The 23249-nt window shown below is 43.6% G+C and overlaps 1 protein-coding gene across 5 annotated transcripts in view; it reads left to right on the top strand.

Annotated features, from left to right (window-relative positions):
- SASH1 (SAM and SH3 domain containing 1) overlaps nt 1–23249 on the top strand; it is a 415520-nt gene that overhangs the window by 298661 nt on the left and 93610 nt on the right. For 4 of the 5 annotated variants that reach the window (XM_069725895.1, XM_069725899.1, XM_069725897.1 and 1 more), the window contains exons 7-8: nt 9529–9641; nt 12636–12737. In XM_069725895.1, the coding sequence (XP_069581996.1) occupies nt 9529–9641; nt 12636–12737 (215 nt within the window). The remainder of the gene's footprint in view (nt 1–9528; nt 9642–12635; nt 12738–23249) is intronic. The other variant, XM_069725896.1, reaches the window with a different exon arrangement.

Here is a 23249-nt window from a genome sequence, read left to right as displayed (position 1 = left end):
GGATAGAGAGAGCATATACCAGGGTGGAGAGAGCATATACCAGGGTGAGGAGAGGATATATCTGGATAGGGAGAGCATATACCAGGGTGGAGAGAGAATATACCAGGGTGAGGAGAGGATATATCTGGATAGAGAGAGCATATACCAGGGTGGGGAGAGGAAATACCAGGATAGGGAGAGCATATACCAGGGTGGAGAGAGCATATAACAGAGTGGGGACATGATATACCAGGATAGGGAGAGTATATACCAGGGTGAGGAGAGCATACATCAGGATAGGGAGAGCATATAAAAGGGTGGGGAGAGCATATACCAGGGTGAGGAGAGGTTATATCAGGATGGAGAGAGCATACACCAGGGTGCAGAGAGCATATTCCAGGATAGGGAGAGGATATACCAGGGTGAGGAGAAGATATATCAGGATAGGGAGAGCATATACCAGGGTGGGGAGAGGATATACCAGGATAGGGAGAGGATATACCAGGATAGGAAGAGCTTATACCAGGGTGGGGGAGCATATACCAGGGTGGGGAGAGGATATATCAGGGCGGGGAGAGGATATACCTGGGTGAGGAGATGATATATCAGGATAGGAAGAGCATATACCATGGTGGGGAGAGCATATACCAGGGTAGGGAGAGGATATATCAGGATAGGGAAAGCATATATCAGGGTGGGGAGAGAATATACCTCGACGCCCATCCGATCGAACCGCAGCGGGAACGCCCCTGGGTGAGTATAATCTAACCTATATTTCTCATCTTTCAGGTTATATAGGGGGCTTATCTACCGCATTCCAGAATGCTGTAGATAAGCCCCTGATGGCGGTGGCCGCAGCTCAACTTCCATTTTGGGGGTGACAGGTTCCCTTTAAGACATGTAATGGTACACATGTCTGGGAGGGAGATGGAGGAGAGCAGATTTGTGTGTCATTAAAAACATAGCTGACACAGATCCAGAGTGATGTACGTGACCTGTTGCAGGCTGCAGCTTTCATCTCATGACAATTATTATGTGAAGTGAGGAGAGCAGAGCTGGCAGTGCAGTGAGATAAGAGCTGCAGTGTTACATACATCGTTTTGGATTTTGGATCTGTGCCAGCTATCAGGTCATTATTTTCCCAATTAAGGGAGTTGTTTGTAATAACAAACAGCTCTGTTCTCTCTTCCCCTCCCCCTGCTTGCATTCACAGGAGATGTTGGCTGTGAGATCTGTGTGACCTGGCCTGTAAAGCAGATCTGTGTGTCATTACATGTCTTACCATGTCACAGAGAAAGCCGTTTCTAATCTTCTCTGGGGGTGTTTTCTTTTTTTTTTCTCTGGATAACACTGCCTGTTATGATTTATCAACTTCGTGCAAGGGAAAAAGTAATTGTCCCAGTGAAAAATCTCTGCTAAGGCTGGAGTCACACTCAGCGTAAGGAAATATGGTCCGTATTTTACTTGCGTAATACGCAGAAATTATCCCAAAACAGTGATCTGTATGTCATCCGTAGGCAGGGTGTGGCAGCGTATTTTACGCAAGTCATCCTCCATATGTAATCCGTATGGTATCCGAAAACATACATACAGTCTATATATATATATATATATATATATATATATATATATGTATATATGTATATATATATAGATATATACATATATATATATATATATATATATATATATATATATGTCAGTGAGACACATATATATACATATATTCATATTTCATACAGCGCTAGATAGCAGAATAGCCGGTAATTCCATTGCCGGCTTTTGCTATCTCCTTCCCAAACCCGACATGATATGAGACATGGTTTACATACAGTAAGCCATTTCATATCCCTTATTTTTTTTTACATATTCCTCACTACTAATGTTAGTAGTGTGTGTGTGTGTGTGTGTGTGCAAAATTTGGGGGCTCTAGCTGTTAAAATAAAGGGTTAAATCGCGGAAAAAACTGGCGTGGGCTCCCGCGCAATTTTCTCCGCCAGAGTGGGAGAGCCAGTGACTGAGGGCAGATATTAATAGCCTAGAGAGGGACCATGGTTATTGGCCCCCTGGCTAAAAACATCTGCCCCCAGCCACCCCAGAAGAGGTACAGCTGTAAGATGCGCCTATTCTGGCACTTAGCCTCTCTCTTCCCGCTCCCATGTAGTGGTGGGATATGGGGTAAAAAAGAGTTAATGTCACCTTGCAATTGTAAGGTGACATTAAGCCAGGTTAATAATGGAGAGGCGTCAATAAGACACCTATTCATTATTAATCCTATAGTAATAAAGGGTTAATAAAACACACATTATGAAAACAGGGTGTTGTAATAGTTTATTATACTCTTAATCCAAATGACGACCCTCATTCTGTAAAAAAGGAAAAATAAAAAACAACAATATCCCATACCTTTCCATTACAGTCATGTCCCACGATGTAAATCCATCTGAAGGGGTTAAATAATTTTACAAGCAGGAGCTCTGCTAATGCAGCTGTGCTCCTGCCTGTAAAAAGTGGGGAATGAATGGAAAGCAGGGGAACGTAGCATCGTAGACTTGCGGTGCGGCACCCCCTGTTGGCATAATCTCATATGAACTAGAGCGTGGGAATTTTTCAGAATATTTTCTCACGCTCGCGTTCATATGAGGTTATGCCAGCAGGGGGCGCAGCACCGCAAGTCTAGGTAGCTACATTCCCCTGCTTTCCATTCATTCCCCAGATGTTACAGGCAGAAGCAGAGCTGCATTAGCAGAGCTCCTGGCTGTAAAATTATTTAACCCCTTCAGATGGATTTACAGCGTGGGACTTGACTGTTACGGCGGAAAGGTATGGGATATTGTTGTTTTTTTATTTTTCCTTTTTTACAGAACGAGGGTCGTCATTTGGATTAAGAGTATAATAAACTATTACAACACCCTGTGTCTTTATTTCATTTAAATACTTTTTCCATAATGTGTGTGTGTTTTATTAACCCTTTATTACTATAGGATTAATAATGGATAGGTGTCTTATTGACGCCTCTCCATTATTAACCAGGCTTAATGTCACCTTACAATAGCAAGGTGACATTAACCCCTTACCGGCATCGGACGTACTATACCGTCCGATGCCGGCTCCCCTGCTTTGATGCAGGGCTCCGCGGTGAGCCCGCACCAAAGCCGGGACATGTCAGCTGTTTTGAACAGCTGACATGTGCCCGTAATAGGCGCGGGCAGAATCGCGATCTGCCCGCACCTATTAACTAGTTAAATGCCGCTGTCAAACGCAGACAGCGGCATTTAACTACCGCTTCCGGCCGGGCGGCCGGAAATGACGTCATCGCCGACCCCCGTCACATGATCGGGGGTCGGCGATGCTTGTGAATGGTAACCATAGAGGTCCTTGAGACCTCTATGGTTACTGATTGCCCGTCGCTGTGAGCGCCACCCTGTGGTCGGCGCTCACAGCACACGTGCAATTCTGCTACATAGCAGCGATCAGCAGATCGCTGCTATGTAGCAGAGCCGATCGTGCTATGCCTGCTTCTAGCCTCTCATGGAGGCTATTGAAGCATGGCAAAAGTTAAAAAAAAAAGTTTAAAAAAATGTGAAAAAAATAAAAAAAACATAAAAGTTTAAATCACCCCCCTTTCGCCCCAATCAAAATAAATCAATAAAAAAATCAAATCTACGCATATTTGGTATCGCCGCGCTCAGAATCGCCCGATCTATCAATTAAAAAAAAGTATTAACCTGATCGCTAAACGGCGTAGCGGGAAAAATATTCGAAACGCCAGAATTACGTTTTTTTGGTCGCCGCGACATTGCATTAAAATGCAATAACGGGCGATCAAAAGAACGTATCTGCACCGAAATGCTATCATTAAAAACGTCATCTCGGCACGCAAAAAATAAGCCCTCAACCGACCCCAGATGATGAAAAATGGAGACGCTACGAGTATCGGAAAATGGCGCAATTTTTTTTTTTTTTAAGCAAAGTTTGGAATTTTTTTTCACCACTTAGATAAAAAATAACCTAGTCATGTTTGGTGTCTATGAACTCGTAATGACCTGGAGAATCATAATGGCAGGTTATTTTTAGCATTTAGTGAACCTAGCAAAAAAGCCAAACAAAAAACCAATGTGGGATTGCACTTTTTTTGCAATTTCACCGCACTTGGAATTTTTTTCCCGTTTTCTAGTACACGACATGCTAAAACCAATGATGTCGTTCAAAAGTACAACTCGTCCCGCAAAAAATAAGCCCTCACATGGCCAAATTGACGGAAACATAAAAAAGTTATGGCTCTGGGAAGGAGGGGAGCGAAAAACGAACACGGAAAAACGAAAAATCCCCCGGTCATGAAGGGGTTAACCCTTTATTACCCCATATCCCACCACTACAGGGGAGTGGGAAGAAAGGCGCTAAGTGCCAGAATAGGCGCATCTTACAGATGTGCCTTTTCTGGGTGGCTGGGGGCAGATGTTTTTAGCCAGGGGGGGCCAATAACCATGGTCCCTCTCTAGGCTATTAATATCTGCCCTCAGTCACTGGCTTTCCCACTCTGGCGGAGAAAATTGCGCGGGAGCCCATGCCAGTTATTTCCGCAATTCAACCCTTTATTTTAACAGCTAGAGCCCCCAAATTTTGCACACACACACACTACTAACATTAGTAGTGAGTAATATGCAAAAAAATAAGGGATATGAAAAGGTTTACTGTATGTAAACCATGTCTCATATCATGTCGGGTTTGGGAAGGAGATAGCAAAAGCCGACAATTGAATTACCAGCTTTTCTGTTATCTAGCGCTGTTTGAAATATATAATATATATAGAGAGAGAGAGATTCAAAAAAGAGGCAGCACTCCATAATTCAAGTGAAAAAAATGTGGAAGGTTTTAATCAACCCACATAGCTGGGCGACGTTTCAGCTCCATCTGAGCCTTTTTCAAGCCTTGAAAAAGGCTCAGATGGAGCTGAAACGTCGCCCAGCTATGTGGGTTGATTAAAACCTTCCACATTTTTTTCACTTGAATTATGGAGTGCTGCCTCTTTTTTGAATCTCTGTGAATCTGGTGCAATCATTGGACTGGTTGCCTGAGGCCCTGCACCTGAAGATAAGTATAAGCGTGGTGCTGTTCCTCTTTTTCTATTATATATATATATATATATATATATATATATCTCCCTATACTGTGTGTAGACATTAATTTGATGTATTCTATTCTAGCCTGTCAGTGTGATTTTACTGTACACCGCACTGAATTGCCGGCTTTTCTCTAGAACACAGGTGCGTATTTCTCGCAAGTCACACTGATGGTCCGTGTGTAATCCATATTTTTCTCGCTCCCATAGACTTTCATTGGCGGGTTTTTTGTGCAATACGCTGACAAACGCAGCATGCTGCGATTTTCTACGCCCGTAAAATACAGCTGAGAAATATACGGGAGATAGGAGCTGCCCCATAGAGAATCATTGGTCCGTGTGCAAAGCGTTGTTTTTGCGCCTCTCATACGTCCGTAAAACTCGCTAGTGTGACCCCAGCCTAACACCCTCTTGGTTATAGTGAAAATTACCGTATATACTCGAGTATAAGCCGACCCGAGTATAAGCCGACCCCCCTAATTTTGCCACAAAAAACTGGGAAAACTTATTGACTCGAGTATAAGCCTAGGGTAGGAAATGCAGCAGCTACTGGTAAATTTCAAAAATAAAAATAGATGCTCCATACCGTTCATTATTGCCCCAAAGATGCTCCATATACAACTGTGCTATATAGAATGCTCTGCACCGTTCATTATGGCCCCATAGATGCTCCACATAAAGCTGTGCCATATGGAATGCTCTATACCGTTCATTATGGCCCCATAGAAAGCTGTGCCATATATATATTGCTCTGCACCGTTGATTATGGCCCCATAGATGCTCCTTATAAAGCTGTGCCCCATATATATTGCTCTGCACCGTTGAATATGGCCCCATAGATGCTCCTTATAAAGCTGTGCCCCATATAGAATGCTCTGCACCGTTGAATATGGCCCCATAGATGCTCCTTATAAAGCTGTGCCATATATAATGCTCTGCACCGTTCATTATGGCCCCATAGATGCACCTTATAAAGCTGTGCCCCATATATAATGCTCTGCACCGTTGATTATGGCCCCATAGATGCTCCTTATAAAGCTGTGCCCCATATATAATGCTCTGCACCGTTGATTATGGCCCCATAGGTGCTCCATATATAATGCTGTGCCCCATATAGAATGCTCTGCACCGTTGATTATGGCCCCATAGGTGCTCCATATATAATGCTGTGCCCCATATAGAATGCTCTGCACCGTTGATTATGGCCCCATAGATGCTCCTTATAAAGCTGTGCCCCATATAGAATGCTCTGCACCATTGATTATGGCCCCATAGATGCTCCTTATAAAGCTGTGTTCCATATAGAATGCTTTGCACCGTTGATTATGGCCCCATAGGTGCTCCATATATAATGCTGTGCCCCATATAGAATGCACTGCACCGTTTATTATGGCCCCATAGGTGCTCCATATAAAGCTGTGCCCCATATAGAATGTTGCTGGTGCTGCAATAAAAAAAAAAATCACATACTCACCTCTCTTGCTCAGGATGCCGGCGCTTTCAATAATTACCTGCTCCTCGTGCGGCTCCGTCTCCAGCACTGACGCTCAGCAGAGGGCGCGCACTGACTACGTCACAGCGCCCTCTAACCTGAGCGTCATTGCTAGAGGACGCTGCAGACGGAGCCGCACCGGAGAGAGGAGCAGGTAAATATCGCGCAGCGCTACGCTTCCCGTATACTTACCTGCTCCCAGCGCGATCCCTGCAGTCCCTGGCTTCCCCGGCGCTGCAGCTTCTTCCTGTAATTGAGCGGTCACCGTTACCGATCATTTACAGCAATGAATATGCGGCTCCTCCCCTATGGGGGTGGAGCCGCCTATTCATTTCTGTAATGAGCGGTGCCATGTGACCGCTCAGTGCAGGAAGAATCTGCAGCGCCGGGGAAGCCAGGGACTGCAGGGACCGCGCTGGGAGCAGGTAAGTATGATTACACAGCCCCCGCTCCCCCTCCCCTGCCGACCCCCGGGTATATGACTCGAGTATAAGCCGAGAGGGGGACTTTCAGCCCAAAAAAATGGGCTGAAAATCTCGGCTTATACTCGAGTATATACGGTATATACAGTTGTGAGGTAAACGGGCCAGGCTATTCCTTACAGATGAACATTTGCAGACAGGCAGTTTCTCAGTGTGATTTTGGCTGCTTTCAGGTTCTCTCTCTGTGGAGACCCTCACTCAGTTTCGCCTCAGTGGCTGAGCTGTTTTCTTCTCTCTGAGGCAACTTGCCCTCCCAGAAAGGCTATGAAAATCCTCTCACAATGGCGGCTGTCTGCTGCCTTCCCTTCTATCTCCCTGTGGCAGGGCTCAGATCCTTGTCTGTCTCCTGTCAGTGTCTCACATACCAGTCCTTGCTGCCATCACCATCCTTTTCTGACTGACTCAAATCTTACCGCCTCATAAGTTAGCTCCTCTCCATAACATGTGACTTTCCGAGAAGCAGACATTGGTTGTCTGCACTGTCAATACTCCTTTCCATAAAACTCACTAAAACCTACACTGATGTTGTCCCTGTAAGAAAATTCACAATGAAGTAAGACAAGCAAAGAAATGGGAATAACATAGGAAAAACCACATACATTAAAAATGCAGAAATAACGTAATTACAAAAATACTTCTATCTCAGGAACTTTATGTGATAGAGCAAAACTAAGCAAATTTTTGGAGTCAGCACATCAAACTCCATAAAACAGTATTACCTTTGCTGATGATTTTTTTTGTGTGTGTTGACCAGTGTTATCTAGACTGTACGTTAAACACCAGCTTCCCTAATAAAATACAATGATATCGATCAAAATGTTGGATTTTCCTCAAATTGGTATCAATAAATTGGTTTTGATAAAATGTTTTGAAAGCAAACTGCAACCGGGGGTGGGGTGGGGGTGGGGGTGGGGTGGGGTTGGGTTTGGGTTGGCGGGGGGGGGGGGGGGGGGTAGAGTGGGCGGTCAAGGGTTTTCCAAAACTAGAAAACCTCTTTGTAGTCTAATTAGTGGATTAGTGAATTTTCTTTTGGGCTGTGCTGTCCAAAAGAAAACAATGTTTTCTAATAGCACGTTACAATATGATTAATTAATGCAATAACCTATTCCCCGAGCTTTACATAAAACCATAATGGTATTTTATTGAGGTATTTAGAGAATGTCCTTTGGCATTTCGAAGTGTGTGAGCTGCTGACGTAAATACCACCATAAGAGAAATGAGCAGATCTGATGATCACAAGCTTGTAGGCTACCCCAGGCATGAAGACTAATATATGGGGCTGGTTACATCGTTATAGGGAGTGTTTGTTTGTGACTTTACTCGCATGTAGGGTTATGCTAAGACCCTGACAACTGCTCATGCATTTCTTGAAGACGTCGGAGATGGAGATCTATGGAACAATGCAGCTTTTTGTTCCTTCCAGTGTCCTAGCAGGCCCTCAGGGTCCAATCCTGCACATCCACACAATGAAATAATGTCCTGTTAGTGCCGCTCTGGAGTTCTTGCTCTTCACGACTTACACTTTCTCAACTATGTGAGGAGTTTCATCGTAGTCTGTAGTTGAAGCACATTATTTTCAGCAAGAACAAATGTTCCTGCGCTCAGGCATGTTCCTCTTGCAGATGAAGGCTGATCTGCTTGGCTGAATGTCTTCTCCAGCAGAGGGAAGCAGTGCTTAGTAAAACCATTAGGGACCTTGGAGAGCAGAGGCATGGTTTCACTATGTACAGGGAAATATATTGGGAAGGGGTTGTGCTCATTTAGCTGCACAAAGATCAGAACGGGTACTAGTATAATATGTAGTACACGCCATGTGTATTGGTAAATTAGGGGGTTAAAGCTTGGTACCTTTGGTATCCCTTTGATGAGTTTGCCTACACAGTAACAGTCCCGGCCAGCCACTTTACAGGAAATTATATTTCATCCCTATGCTCTTGAATCAAGGCATGTGGCTGGCGGAGACCATATATTTTTATTTAATTCTATTTTGATCCAATTTTAAATAAAAAAAACCATAAAGGAAAAAACAAGTAGAGGCCTTGCCACTCCAGACCTCTCCAATAAATAAGAAAGTACAATCCTAACAGTTGGACCACATATTATACATGGGAAGAATTAAGAAAAGCTACACCTCCACAGCCCTTCACCCTCCTCCTGCAAAGAAAGGAGACAAGTGCAAAAAGTGTCAACATATGAAATATGTGAATGTGAATATTAGCAGCTAAGGGAACATTTATCTGGGTAAATGATAAAAATGTAAAAGAAATTGTATCAAAGTGATTTCCGAGAAAGAGCATTTGAGGAATTAGATGAGGGATTTAAAAGGCCCATGGTTGACATATTCTGTGTAATAGAAGGAAGTTTAACTGCCTTTATAAACACTTAATTTACTTGTGTCTTCTTCTCCAGGCAGAAGAGATGCTGAATTAATACATTTTCTTATTTCCATCCAGGGGAAGATGTTGGTTATGTGGCCAGTGAGATCACCATGAGTGATGAAGAGCGAATTCAGCTTATGATGATGGTGAAGGAAAAAATGATCACCATTGAGGAAGCGCTCGCAAGGGTAGGATTTCAAGTCCTCAACAGTTATGTGCACTATACACTTAGATTGTCTTCTATTAATTTTATATGGCAATTATTCAGATTACCATATGGTAGGAAATGATTATAAAACCTTACAACAATGTGAACCCCAGGTAAAGGAAAAATGGTTGAACTTTTAAGAGGTTCGTACACATTAGATAAAAAGAAACAGGCTAACCCACCAGGATCACATCGTCTTTTACTGGATTCTGTTGAATGCTGTCACATCGCCTGTTGTTCTGTGCCTAGTGGAATCTATGATAATATCCGCTGTTAATCTAAGCAGAGCGTTATAATGACCAAGGAGGTTTTATAACTGGATCATTATAACCAGACCATAATAGGGTGCATGTGTGATAACGAATGCAGGGAAGAACCGGAGCGGAGTCATGTGTGAGTTTTCATACATTATGCCCAAATGCAATATATTTAGGTTCATTAGTGCACAATTATCATTTACAGGGACAAAGACTTTTGCACATATAATACGTAACCTACATGTATAGATAGTGCAAGTGTCTCCAGAAAACTGCACACACATCATCACAGCCTGGTTTCTGCTCAGTAGAGCATTATCACAGAACATTGAACTTCATTGATTGTTTTCAGAATCTGTGCTCTAAACCCACAAATATCCAACAAATGGGTTAATCTCTTTTTGTGATTTGGCCCAAGGATTTGTGTGTATGACCAGTGCTTACAACCAGGACATTATACAATTTCATTGCCTTCATGTTGTTGGTTTATAGCAATTGGACTTAAATTAATAAAAGCACTTTCTCTTAAATCAGGTGAAAACTAGAGATTCTTCAAGTGCAATTTTCAGCAAGCGGCACCACTCAATTTTTTAGAAAGGAAATGACTGATCGCCACTTGTCACCGTTCCTAAAATTACTGGTCTATTCAATAGTCCATCACCACTTGCCACCATGCTTGACACAATGCCTCAGTGTTAGCCAGAGGACTCTCAGCATACCCTGTTTACTACAACTCCCAGCATGCCCTGATATCTACAGGATACGAGTTGTCATTTAGCAACACCCGTGGAGCCACAGAGAACCCGTGTAATAGACTGTGCTGACGTCTAATTCCAGACCTCCTTCATATTGCCTTTGGGTAGACACTTACGCCAGAGGAGCGGTGGGCAGGATTACGATGGTGGCATTAATCCACTAAATCGATAAGAATCAGGATCACAGGGCATTGTGTTTTTTCCCTTTATAATGATCTTTATTAAAAAACTAAATTAGTAATCTTGCAATTTTCACACTGGCCACTGGGAGTATATCTTGTTGTTTAAGGGAACTTCACACGTACATTAGCACTGAAGCATCTAATGAGCATGTGCAAGGGTCAATGTGAAGGGAGGAGGAGGAGAGTCCGGTGTGCTGTGACCTATTGTGATTGGTGGAATCTGTATTATCAGCCTTTTATAGAGGTGTCACCTGTCATTGTAAACTTGCCTCTGCTGATAGGGAGCTTTGCTGTAAACTCTTCCTGAAAAGACATTAGTCGAAGGCTATGTTCACATGTCCAGTAGTGATCCATTAGAATAGATCCAGCAGCAATCCATTGGCAAAAAATTTGTGCAGAAACAACTTTTTTTTTTGTCCGTTGTTAAAAAACTGATTCCTGCTGGATGTTTTTTAACATTGAAGTCTATGGAATCCATTTTTTTCCATTTCAGACAGATCCAGTAAGCAAAAACAGATCCTTTTCAATTGAAAGATAAACTGATGGCTAATTAACATCCATTTTCAATAGACTTCAGTGTTAAAAAAAACCCCAGATCCAGCTGAAATTAGTTTTTTAAAAACGAACAAAAAAAGTTGTTTCTATATAAAAATAAAATGTCTAAGTATTGCTGCTGGATTTGGGTCACATTGCGTTAGTGCAATCCGTTTAGCGCTAGCGCTAGCGGATTGCGCTAACGCAATGTTTTCTATGGGGCTGCTGTCGGGGTCGCGGTAACGTCCCCGCTCTCGCAGATCCCCGATCTGCGAGAGCGGGGAACGGACCGCGGGCGCGCCTCGGACGCTGCAAGCAGCATCCGCGGCGCGCCAGGAATCACCGGCGCGTCGCTAGCGCGTGCCGAACATGGCACGCGCTAGTGAAGCGTGTTCCCATTGCCTTCAATGGGCGCGTTAACGGACGCGTTGCACGGCGTTAATTTCACCGTGCAACGCTGTCCGTTAAACGCGGTCCCATAACGCAATGGGAACCTGATGATTACTGGACATATGAGTATAGCCAAAAAAAAAACCAGTGACCAGTGTGAAAATTGCAATACTACTAATGTTTCTTTTCTTTTAAAGATTTTATAAGAAAAAAAAACATTGGCAAAGTTTTAAAAAATATACATATATCACAAAAACCTGAATTTAAACAATAGGAACCCATCTTCATAAAATAACAGTTGATTCATGCTGCGCAAAGCAGGAGCAGCATGAGTCCAAGCCTGGCTCCACGATTGCAGCCAGTATGACTTTCTCTGAATCATTCCTCATCTCAGAGAAGGCATCTGCCCAGGAACAATAGGCAGGAACAAGACTGATTCTAGTTGATTGACAGGTCCATACATACAAACATGGGGACGTGGGATCTTTAGACTCTATGTCCTATGAAGTGACTAATTGGGGAAAGACGTTACAATGGTTGAGCACAAGCATCCATAAGTTGTTTTTAAAAATATATGTATTTCTTTTCATTTCTGCATTTAATCAGCGACTTGAGTGATCCTGCATGTGAAGGCTGTGCTCCTCATAACATGATATATTCTCATTATTTGGGTAGTTGCCAGCAAGTCCTGCTTCCTGCTTCTTAACCTCACTTAACTGCATCTTAACCTCTCTTCTTGGTTTAGCAATGGCAGTTTCAGAGATGGAAGAGCTTGAAAGAATTCCTCCAAACTGTTGCTGGAAGTGTCATGCTGCTGCTCTTACATTGTACTATGTCATTGTCTTCCTCTTTTCAGCTGAAGGAGTATGAGTCGCAGAATAAGACACAAGGGTCCCAGGATTCAGCAGATTGGGCTGATGGGCCATACCCACCCTGTGACGAGTCTTCCAATTGTAATGTGAGTGTCCCGGTCGTATGCATACATTGTCATGTCACAAATTGGGAGCAATTTTCTTAGTTGTTTATTAACTTTATTATAGAAATAGGATAGCCTAGATTTTATTCCAGCCATAGGTTCTACTACCTAAATATAATTGTGAAAGTAAAGTGATTTCTCCACCCCTAGGATAATTCATAAATGTATGAGTGTATGTAGGACTGAGTTCCTTCTTCTAGACCCCCGACTATTAGGAGAATGTAAATCTGGGCAATCACATGTGATAGCTGCTGGACAATTGGCCTGTCCGTCTGTCAGCTATCTCTTCCTTCTCCCATGAAATAGTTAGAATAGGAAAAGTCGTTGCCAGAAATGCCTCCATTGAAGACATGGGTATCGTGTGTATGATTTTAAACTGCGCACTAATAAAAAGGATGATGTTGGGGCAAGTTAGAGACCCCATACACATCAGATGGTCGGACAGTCATGCAAAAATTGGTAGATTTGTCTAAATGTTATCTAATGTGGTTGGGGGCCTGGCGTACATGCTGAATGTGTCCAAAGGCCCACATGCACACAGAGTCTTTTTGGCTTTGTCCTGTATTTTAGAAAAGTGTAGCGTGGTCAGCTTTTCTAGCCAAAAAAAGTTTAAAAAATATCTGTATCGCAATATATTGGAATGGGGGTCAATTGCAAAATATTACTGTACGTCATTGTTCTCTATAGGAAAAGGCAACCCAAAGCACTGCAATCTGTCTTTAGCAGGGGTGCCGCCGAGGATATACTATTCCGTGCGGCCCTCAACCGTCTGGTCATAGACATGTCTGTTGTCTTCTGACAAGTATGTTCCTTGCCAGGGAGAAGAGTTGTGGTGTAATGCAGAGCACTCGGGAACCCCCAAATAGTAGCAGATTGAGGGTCTCCTGACCACAGTGTAGCACTCTAGAAAGTAGTTGATGACGTGGAGAGCTGCTTATCAGTGAATGGTGCTAGCTTCCATCTAGTCTCAGCAGTTCACGTCAAGTACAGTAGGGCGAGCAGCATGCATGGTCCCTTCCTTTCTTGAAAGCAAACAGGTGAGAAGGTGACTCCTCACTTAGATGATAAATGGGAGTCCTGGAACTTGTATTTATGTGACATTTATGCCACATAATTACATAGTTTATAAATGGCTCAGGTCATAATAACACTTTAGTTTTTCCTTTTGCCACTGGGCCAGAAAAGGTTGTGCATTCTTGGTCTATGATAAAACAATTAGTCACAACAGCTAGAAAACTAGTCCATCAGTGGAAAACGTAGCCCTCCTGTTAGTTCTGTAGGTGATCCTTGTGTGTATGGATTTTTGTCTACATGCTCTTCTGAGGTGTAATATCGACCATTGTAGCGTTTTAAAAGCCTCCGCCACTGATCACTTTGCAATAGTCGATATGATGGAAACGAATGAGATCGTCCTAGGCCAGCACTGTGGTTTTGGTGGCTACCGTTGGTTGCAGCATAAAGCATTGGTTAATCTTTTTGGGAACACAGATGTGAAGATGGAGCTTAATTCTCCGGTAATGCAGACTACGTGGGAAAACTCCTGGTTTCTATTAGAACATTCTTTTCATTCAGCTGTAGTTTTTGGGAACGACTGTTGTAATAATTTATCCATGAAGTGCACACATGCTGCATGGCTTCTGAGACGCACAGCATATTTCTGAAATGTATCCATTCTGTGTATTTATGTAACCCAATGTAATATCTAACCCATCTCTAACAGCCTTATCCTTTACTGGTCTCTGCCTTCTTTTACAACTCTCCCTGGAAACCTTAAATGTTTTTTTTAATTATAATTGATTGTAATTGTCACAGTCAGCTGCGGCCGCAGATGCGGCCCAGCCCGTAGACGCCCCCAAGCCGACCAACCTCAGATGGCGAGGGGCACGTGTCCCCCAGGGGATGCAATACGGACCCTTTAAACCGCAGAGGGGGACCCGGCCTACCCGAACTAGGGGAGGGCAGCGACCGGGGTTCTGTAACAGCTGAGCATGTGGAGAAGGAAAGGGACATGTAGGACTATATTACACCACACAAGGTATAGAGAAAGTAAAGTTTACTAAAGTAAAGTCACACAGTACATAAAACATGACGATGTCAGGCTCCTGATTCCACACCTCCAGAAGGGTACCACCCAGTGGACCCCAAGGCACCAACGGATCACCGAGGCACACATAAGCAGGACATAAGGACCCAGGCAGGACATCAGGGAACAGGCAAGACATCAGGATACAGACAGGACATCTGGACTCAGGAAAGACCTCAGGACATCAGGACACAGGCAGGGCATCAGGACACAGGAATACCGGATAGACATCTTGGACACTTGCGTGGCAGCCCAGGACATCAGCTGGGACACTGGCGTGGCAGCCCAGGTAATTAGGTTACATCAGGACGTAGAACACACGAAGGACATCAGGAAATCAGGGAACACGAGGTCATCAGGATGCAGGTAAGACATTCGGAATACCGGATAGACATCTGGGACACTGACGTGGCAGCCCAGGTCGTCGGCTGGGACACTGGTGTGGCAGCCCAGGGCATCAGTTACATCAGGATATCAGACACAGGGAGGACATCAGGACATCAGGGAACAGACAGGATATCAGGACATCAGGGTCCATGAGGTCATCAAGACACAGGCAGGACATCAGGGTACAGACAGGACATCTGGACCCAGGGTCACCGGAAGACATCTGACAGGAGTCGTTTGGTTCCGGACATCCGACACGACCTACAGGAACCACCAGAGACATAAGGCTCCAAGCTCCAGACAGCGGTCATCAGGTTCCAGAATGCAGTCGTCAGGCTCCGGGCATCGGACCTAGGAAGGAACTCAAGCATGATGGTGCAAACACCGCCATACTGGACATGAGCCACACTGGATTAACACCGCATGGTAGTCACAGAGTAGTAGATGCTCAGCAGAAACACCGGTTTCAAGAGACTCAAAGTCACTGGGAGTGAGGCTCCAGATGCTGGAGGATTCCAGGAGCATAATCACAGCAGATACAGTTCAGACAGGTTCAGGTACAGGACAGGTACAGGATCAAGGTTCGGGCCTGGATATACCGCCTCCAAGACAGGCGCCAGAACAGGACAAAACAGGAATCATGGCAAGGACTTTGGCACCAAAACATAGACAGGAGAGGTGCAGGAACACAAACACACATAGCAAAGTTCAGGAGCTTTGTGAGCAGCTCAGGCCCTGCCCATAGGGCAGGGGAACTTTATATATGAGCTGCCCCTCAGCAATTGGCTGTGGACAGCATTTCAAGTATACACCCTAACCCTGATAAAAGCAGGGGAGGTGTGGCTGCGCACGCCCTAAGCACAAACAGAAACCATTACAGCACAAACAGTGCAGGATATGAGGCTCAGGGCACCTGAATGAAACTGCATGCACTGACCCACGTGGAAAGTCATGCACCAGCTGCAAATGACCTCACAACCCGCAGACAGCTTCACAGCAGCAACCATGGACCGCACATGAGGAAGGTATGCAGCAGGGCAAATACCTAAACACCCATGTACGACTGCGCAGCAGAGCAGGGAACTGAGAAGGCTCCATCCAAGTGACAGCCAACAGTATCCCAGCTCACATTAGGGGGAAAAGAGTAAAGGGTTAAAGCAAACATATGCATTGTCACGTAGAAAACCAGATACAGACAGAACGGTGTGACAGTAATTTAGTGTTTGTGACCATTGTCCACCTGATATGCTGCCTACTGCATTTTAGTAAAAATGTTGATATATAAAAGAATCTCAAGCGGCCCGTGGTCTAAATAATTGCTCTATTTTTGTATATAGGGAGATGCCTAGGCAGTATGGTGGCTCAGTGCTTAGCACTGCAGCGTTGGAGTCCTGGGTTCAAATCCCACCAAGGACAACATCTCCAAGAAGCTTGTATTTTCACCTGGAGTTGGCACTCCAAAGACATTCTGGTAGGGAATTTAGATTGCGAGCCCCAATGGGGACAGTGATGATGATGGCTATAAAAAACTGGAATTAATAGCGCTATACAGTGGATAAAAGAAATAGATAGCAAATAAATAATAACAAATAAATAATAATAAATAAATAGATAACTAAAACCTTCACATCCATTCTTGTGCTCAATACGGAATTGTAGAAATGCGTAGGGTTGGTTCATTAGGGCAAATAGCAACAATTTGATTCTCCAACGTCTTTTCTATATCTAGCTCTATTCTGTCTTTTTTTTTCTTTTACAATCTAGCGAAAGGGAAAGCTTCAATGAAAATGGGCTATGAAGCAATAGTTGCTTGGGGAGGAGAGTATCATTTACATTACCAGGAAAGAATAGTGAGTTCCTATCACTGGAGTTTTATACTTAACTAGATGGGGGCCCGATTCTAACGCATCAGGTATTCTAGAATATGCATGTCCACGTAGTATATAGCACAGCCACGTAGTATATTGCCCAGTCACATAGTATGTTGCCCAGTCACGTAGTATATTGTAAAGCCACGTAGTATATTGCACAGCCACGTAGTATACTGCCCAGTCACGTAGTATATAACAGCCCACGTAGTATATAGCACAGTCACGTAGTATATAGCACAGCCACGTAGTATATAACAGCCCACGTAGTATATTGCACAGCCACGTAGTATATTGAACAGCCACATAGTATATAGCATAGTCACGTAGTATATTGCACAGCCACGTAGTATATTGCACAGCCACGTAGTATATTGCACAGCCACGTAGCATATTGCCCAGTCACGGAGTATATTGCCCAGTCACGTAGTATATAACAGCCCACGTAGTATATAGCACAGTCACGTAGTATATAGCACAGCCACGTAGTATATACAGTGGGGCAAAAAAGTATTTAGTCAGTCAGCAATAGTGCAAGTTCCACCACTTAAAAAGATGAGAGGCGTCTGTAATTTACATCAATGGTAGACCTCAACTATGGGAGACAAACTGAGAAAAAAAAATCCAGAAAATCACATTGTCTGTTTTTTTATCATTTTTTTTGCATATTATGGTGGAAAATAAGTATTTGGTCAGAAACAAACAATCAATATTTCTGGCTCTCACAGACCTGTAACTTCTTCTTTAAGAGTCTCCTCTTTCCTCCACTCATTACCTGTAGTAATGGCACCTGTTTAAACTTGTTATCAGTATAAAAAGACACCTGTGCACACCCTCAAACAGTCTGACTCCAAACTCCACTATGGTGAAGACCAAAGAGCTGTCAAAGGACACCAGAAACAAAATTGTAGCCCTGCACCAGGCTGGGAAGACTGAATCTGCAATAGCCAACCAGCTTGGAGTGAAGAAATCAACAGTGGGAGCAATAATTAGAAAATGGAAAACATACAAGACCACTGATAATCTCCCTCGATCTGGGGCTCCACGCAAAATCCCACCCCGTGGGGTCAGAATGATCACAAGAACGGTGAGCAAAAATCCCAGAACCACGCGGGGGGACCTAGTGAATGAACTGCAGAGAGCTGGGACCAATGTAACAAGGCCTACCATAAGTAACACACTACGCCACCATGGACTCAGATCCTGCAGTGCCAGACGTGTCCCACTGCTTAAGCCAGTAGATGTCCGGGCCCGTCTGAAGTTTGCTAGAGAGCATTTGGATGATCCAGAGGAGTTTTGGGAGAATGTCCTATGGTCTGATGAAACCAAACTGGAACTGTTTGGTAGAAACACAACTTGTCGTGTTTTGAGGAAAAAGAATACTGAGTTGCATCCATCAAACACCATACCTACTGTAAAGCATGGTGGTGGAAACATCATGCTTTGGGGCTGTTTCTCTGCAAAGGGGCCAGGACGACTGATCCGGGTACATGAAAGAATGAATGGGGCCATGTATCGTGAGATTTTGAGTGCAAACCTCCTTCCATCAGCAAGGGCATTGAAGATGAAACGTGGCTGGGTCTTTCAACATGACAATGATCCAAAACACACCGCCAGGGCAACGAAGGAGTGGCTTCGTAAGAAGCATTTCAAGGTCCTGGAGTGGCCTAGCCAGTCTCCAGATCTCAACCCTATAGAAAACCTTTGGAGGGAGTTGAAAGTCTGTGTTGCCAAGCGAAAAGCCAAAAACATCACTGCTCTAGAGGAGATCTGCATGGAGGAATGGGCCAACATACCAACAACAGTGTGTGGCAACCTTGTGAAGACTTACAGAAAACGTTTGACCTCTGTCATTGCCAACAAAGGATATATTACAAAGTATTGAGATGAAATTTTGTTTCTGACCAAATACTTATTTTCCACCATAATATGCAAATAAAATGATAAAAAAACAGACAATGTGATTTTCTGGATTTTTTTTTCTCAGTTTGTCTCCCATAGTTGAGGTCTACCTGTGATGTAAATTACAGACGCCTCTCATCTTTTTAAGTGGTGGAACTTGCACTATTGCTGACTGACTAAATACTTTTTTGCCCCACTGTAACAGCCCACGTAGTATATTGCACAGCCACGTAGTATATTGAACAGCCACATAGTATATAGCACAGACACGTAGTATATTGCACAGCCACGTAGTATATTGCACAGCCACGTAGTATATAACAGCCCACGTAGTATATTGCACAGCCACGTAGTATATTGAACAGCCACATAGTATATAGCACAGACACGTAGTATATTGCACAGCCACGTAGTATATTGCCCAGCTACGTAGTATATTGCACAGCCACGTAGTATATTGCCCAGCCACGTAGCATATTGCCCAGTCACGTAGTATATTGCCCAGTCACGTAGTATATTGCCCAGTCACGTAGTATGTAACAGCCCACGTAGTATATAGCACAGTCACGTAGTATATAGCACAGCCACGTAGTATATAACAGCCCATGTAGTATATTGCACAGCCACGTAGTATATTGAACAGCCACATAGTATATTGCACAGCGACGTAGTATATAGCACAGCCACAGAGTATATAGCACAGCCCACGTAGTATATACTCACCTTCTGTCCGCAGCTGTCACCGCCGCATGTGCTGCCCTGTTTCCTGCTGTTGCAGTTGTCATCAATAACTGCGGCCGTCATCACTGACCGCAGCCGCAAATTTAGTCCCCGGCTTTTGGCGGCGGTAGGCCCAACAATGCCCATGGTCCCGGCCAGCTCCGCCTTCCTCGCGGCGACTCAGCCCCCTTTGCAGCGCTTCTGGCCGGGCCTGTACTGGCTGGCCGCGACCCGCGGCCGCTAATTTAGTCCCCGGCTTTTTGCCACGGAAGGCCCAACAGCGCGCATGGTCCCAGCCGCCTCCGCCCTCCTCATGGCCACTCCGCCCCCTTTGCAGCGCTTCTGGCTGGGCCTGTACAGTGTGGACGGGGACTCGCTCTGCATACTTCCTGGCCTCCCCTACCCTTTTGTGTATGCCCACTGGCTGGAAGCGACCAATGAATATCCACGACAGACAGATGGAAGTGCCCCTGAGACAATTATATAGATAGATTAGTGTAATTTTTGTGTCCATATCAGCCCATTGTTCTGATGTTTTAATAAAAGTTACATTGTAGTATTTCTGCGCTCCAATTTGATTCAATGAAATAAATTAGGGAATGCTTAACTTCCCCCATAGCAGAAGGTAACAAAAATGTTCCGGAAAGTGGAATTGGAGTAGAAGAGTAATTTGGAGTATTTGACCCACAGTGTGATGTGACAGTGATCTTAACATTTCCACAATGTCAGCTTCTACGTAATTAATGCTTTTTTTGCCAGTGGTTATTGCGTCTTTGGTGGAGGAAAACAAGCTTCATATGCCACATGGCAATATTTTATATTGGCTCCCGATATTATTTTTACGTCTTGAGATGTTAGTTTTGTCCCATAATCTTTGGCTGATGACATGTCCCACGAACAAGGAGAGACTGGGGCTTTTTGCCGCATACGTAAACGCTGAGGGATGAAATCAGTGATCAATGCTGGTGGCTCGGTGCCTTTGGCTTAGGAGAGCTGAAGTGATTTCATTGGTAATTCCATTTAGTAATAAGTCTATAATACAGGCGCTGTAGTATGTGCAGATGTTTCACGTACTGCTCTGCTCTGAACAGCTGATGTCACTGGAAGTTTTCGGGGGGAATATTTCCTGTTGAAGTGGATTACATTAAAAACACTCTCGGGGACAGAAAACATATGCTGTTCTACATGTTCTCATACCAAGTTTCTGCTCTAGAAGATGAATTTCCATGGGAGCAGTGGGAGAACTGAGTGGAGAAGGGTTAGTATGTGTGTACTGATCCATAGACCATGTATTAAATGAAGGCATACTCTATGGGTCCCGCGTGCAGACTCTGTACAGCGGTAAAAGGCGTTCTTAGGCTAGAGATCCTTAGTTATCATATTCTTCCCTGGAGGCAATGCCTCCAACTACAACATCAAAGCGATTGTCCAGGCATAAAGTACTGACGACCTATCCTTAGGCTCGTGCACATGGTTGAATTTTCAGGTCGAGTGCAATCTGACAAAACATCAGAGGGCACTTAGAGCAATGTTATTCTATGGGGCCAAGCACATGTCAGATTTTTTCCTCGAACCACACCAATCCAAGAAAAAAAAATCACTAGAGTTTGATCCAACATTCAGATCGCACTCTTCCATTCAAGTCCATGAGTCCGTGAAAACATCAAACTGCACTCGGGTGAAATCTGAGTGCAGTCCGATTTTCTCATTCTGACAGAATGGAGAAGGTGGAGAATAAATGTCTCCATCTTCTCACCATCCGAATGAATAGGATCACACTATAATAATAATAATTTTTATTTATATAGCGCCAACATATTCCGCAGCGCTTTACAAATTATAACTATATGTTCACACTGTGATAAAACTCTGATAAGAGTGTGATTTACCTAATTGACCTGATTCTCTCGGATGAGAGAATACACAATCTGCCCTTAGAATAGGCCATCAATGTCTGTTTTGACAGAACTGCTGATCAGCTGTTATTATCTCTGATGGCGGCCAGATTTATACAGTGAACAGCAAAGCTGCGTTCAAGTTTGTAGTGGTCGCTACCAGGGGCTGCACAGACCTAATTATTGAATAGGAGCTCATCTATAGCACCCTGTTGTCGGACCGTCACCGATCTGATATTTATGACCTATCCTCAGTTTATTAATATTTTCTCCAAGACAACTAAGACTTCTTGCCCTAGAGTTTCTTATGGCTCTGTAGTTATGCAGATCTATAGGGAGCCTAGATATGGCTGCCATAGATTTCTATAGGTACTTATTGATCCTAAACATCTTTACATTTTGTGTGAATCCAACAGTAAAAAAAAGATATGATTGCATGAATGCTTCTGGAAGATACGATCCTCATAGATTGTAAGCTTGCGAGCAGGGCCCTCATTCCTCCTGGTATCTGTTTTAATCTACAGTATGTTATTATTGTTATGCTGTAATGTCTATTGTCTGTACAAGTCCCCTCTATAATGTAAAGTGCTGCGGAATATGTTGGCACTATAGAAATAAAATTATTATTATTATTATTATCTTAATAATACGGTAAAGCATAATAAGGAGCACCAATATGAATAGCTTAAAACGACATAGGTCAAAGTCACATTGACTTCATATTATCTCTGCTGGCGTAATGCACTTTCACACAGCAGTATTTGGTCACAGCGTGCAACCATATTCGTAAGGCACAGCCGGGAGTGGGATCTATACCCAAAAGAGGTACACGTCTTTCCATTATAATTTTTCTTTGTAGGTTCTGACTTTGGCTTACAAATACCGATCCAGAACAGTGAGCAAATACTGACAAGTGAAAGTGGCTGGGTACAAATTAAAGAGGTGGTCCGGACAAAATAAATGCTTGCCCAGGGGACTGAATGTGTAAAAATAACAAATTAATGAATGCTCACACATCAGTACCCTCCTGGATCCAGCAAAGGCTGCCCCATGTTCTGAAACTGGAGATGTCACATTTCAGCCAACTGCCAGACCACTGCAGCCTGTGATTGACTGCAGTGGTCAAGTGACTTAATCATGGACTCTTCGCATGTTTTTCAATTCATTCTGAATTTAATCCATGTATTATTATTTCCACATGACACTATTTTTTTCCGCTACGAGGCACATGATTATTAGACCCAGACGCTTATGTCCCTCCATTTGCATTGGAAATGGTTCCTCTTACCAATCTATTGTTTTTTATGAGTATTATTTTAATATGTAGCAGCAGTTTGTCACATGTCACATTTGTATGTTTTATAATGGTTGATCTAATTGACAAATCTGCTGATTGTTCTGTTCATACTCGTCTTCTGAATTTCGGTGTTCATCCTAAACATTATTCGTTTGCTGATCCTGATGTGACAGCATTGTACCTTTAGGGTCTATAACCCGTAAGTCAGAAACCCCTTCTTTCCTGAATTGTAATTCAGATTGACGGTTTTACCCTTCCCTTGATCATGTGTTTGATGAGATATGATAACAGTCATGTTATGGCTTGTATTGTGAGAGTATCATGTGATTGATACGACTTTAT

This window comes from Ranitomeya imitator, chromosome 5 (genome assembly GCF_032444005.1).
Source record: "Ranitomeya imitator isolate aRanImi1 chromosome 5, aRanImi1.pri, whole genome shotgun sequence".
Classification (NCBI taxonomy): domain Eukaryota; kingdom Metazoa; phylum Chordata; class Amphibia; order Anura; family Dendrobatidae; genus Ranitomeya; species Ranitomeya imitator.
Note: the sequence above shows the minus strand (reverse complement) of the source record. Positions and strands in the feature narration are given on the sequence as shown.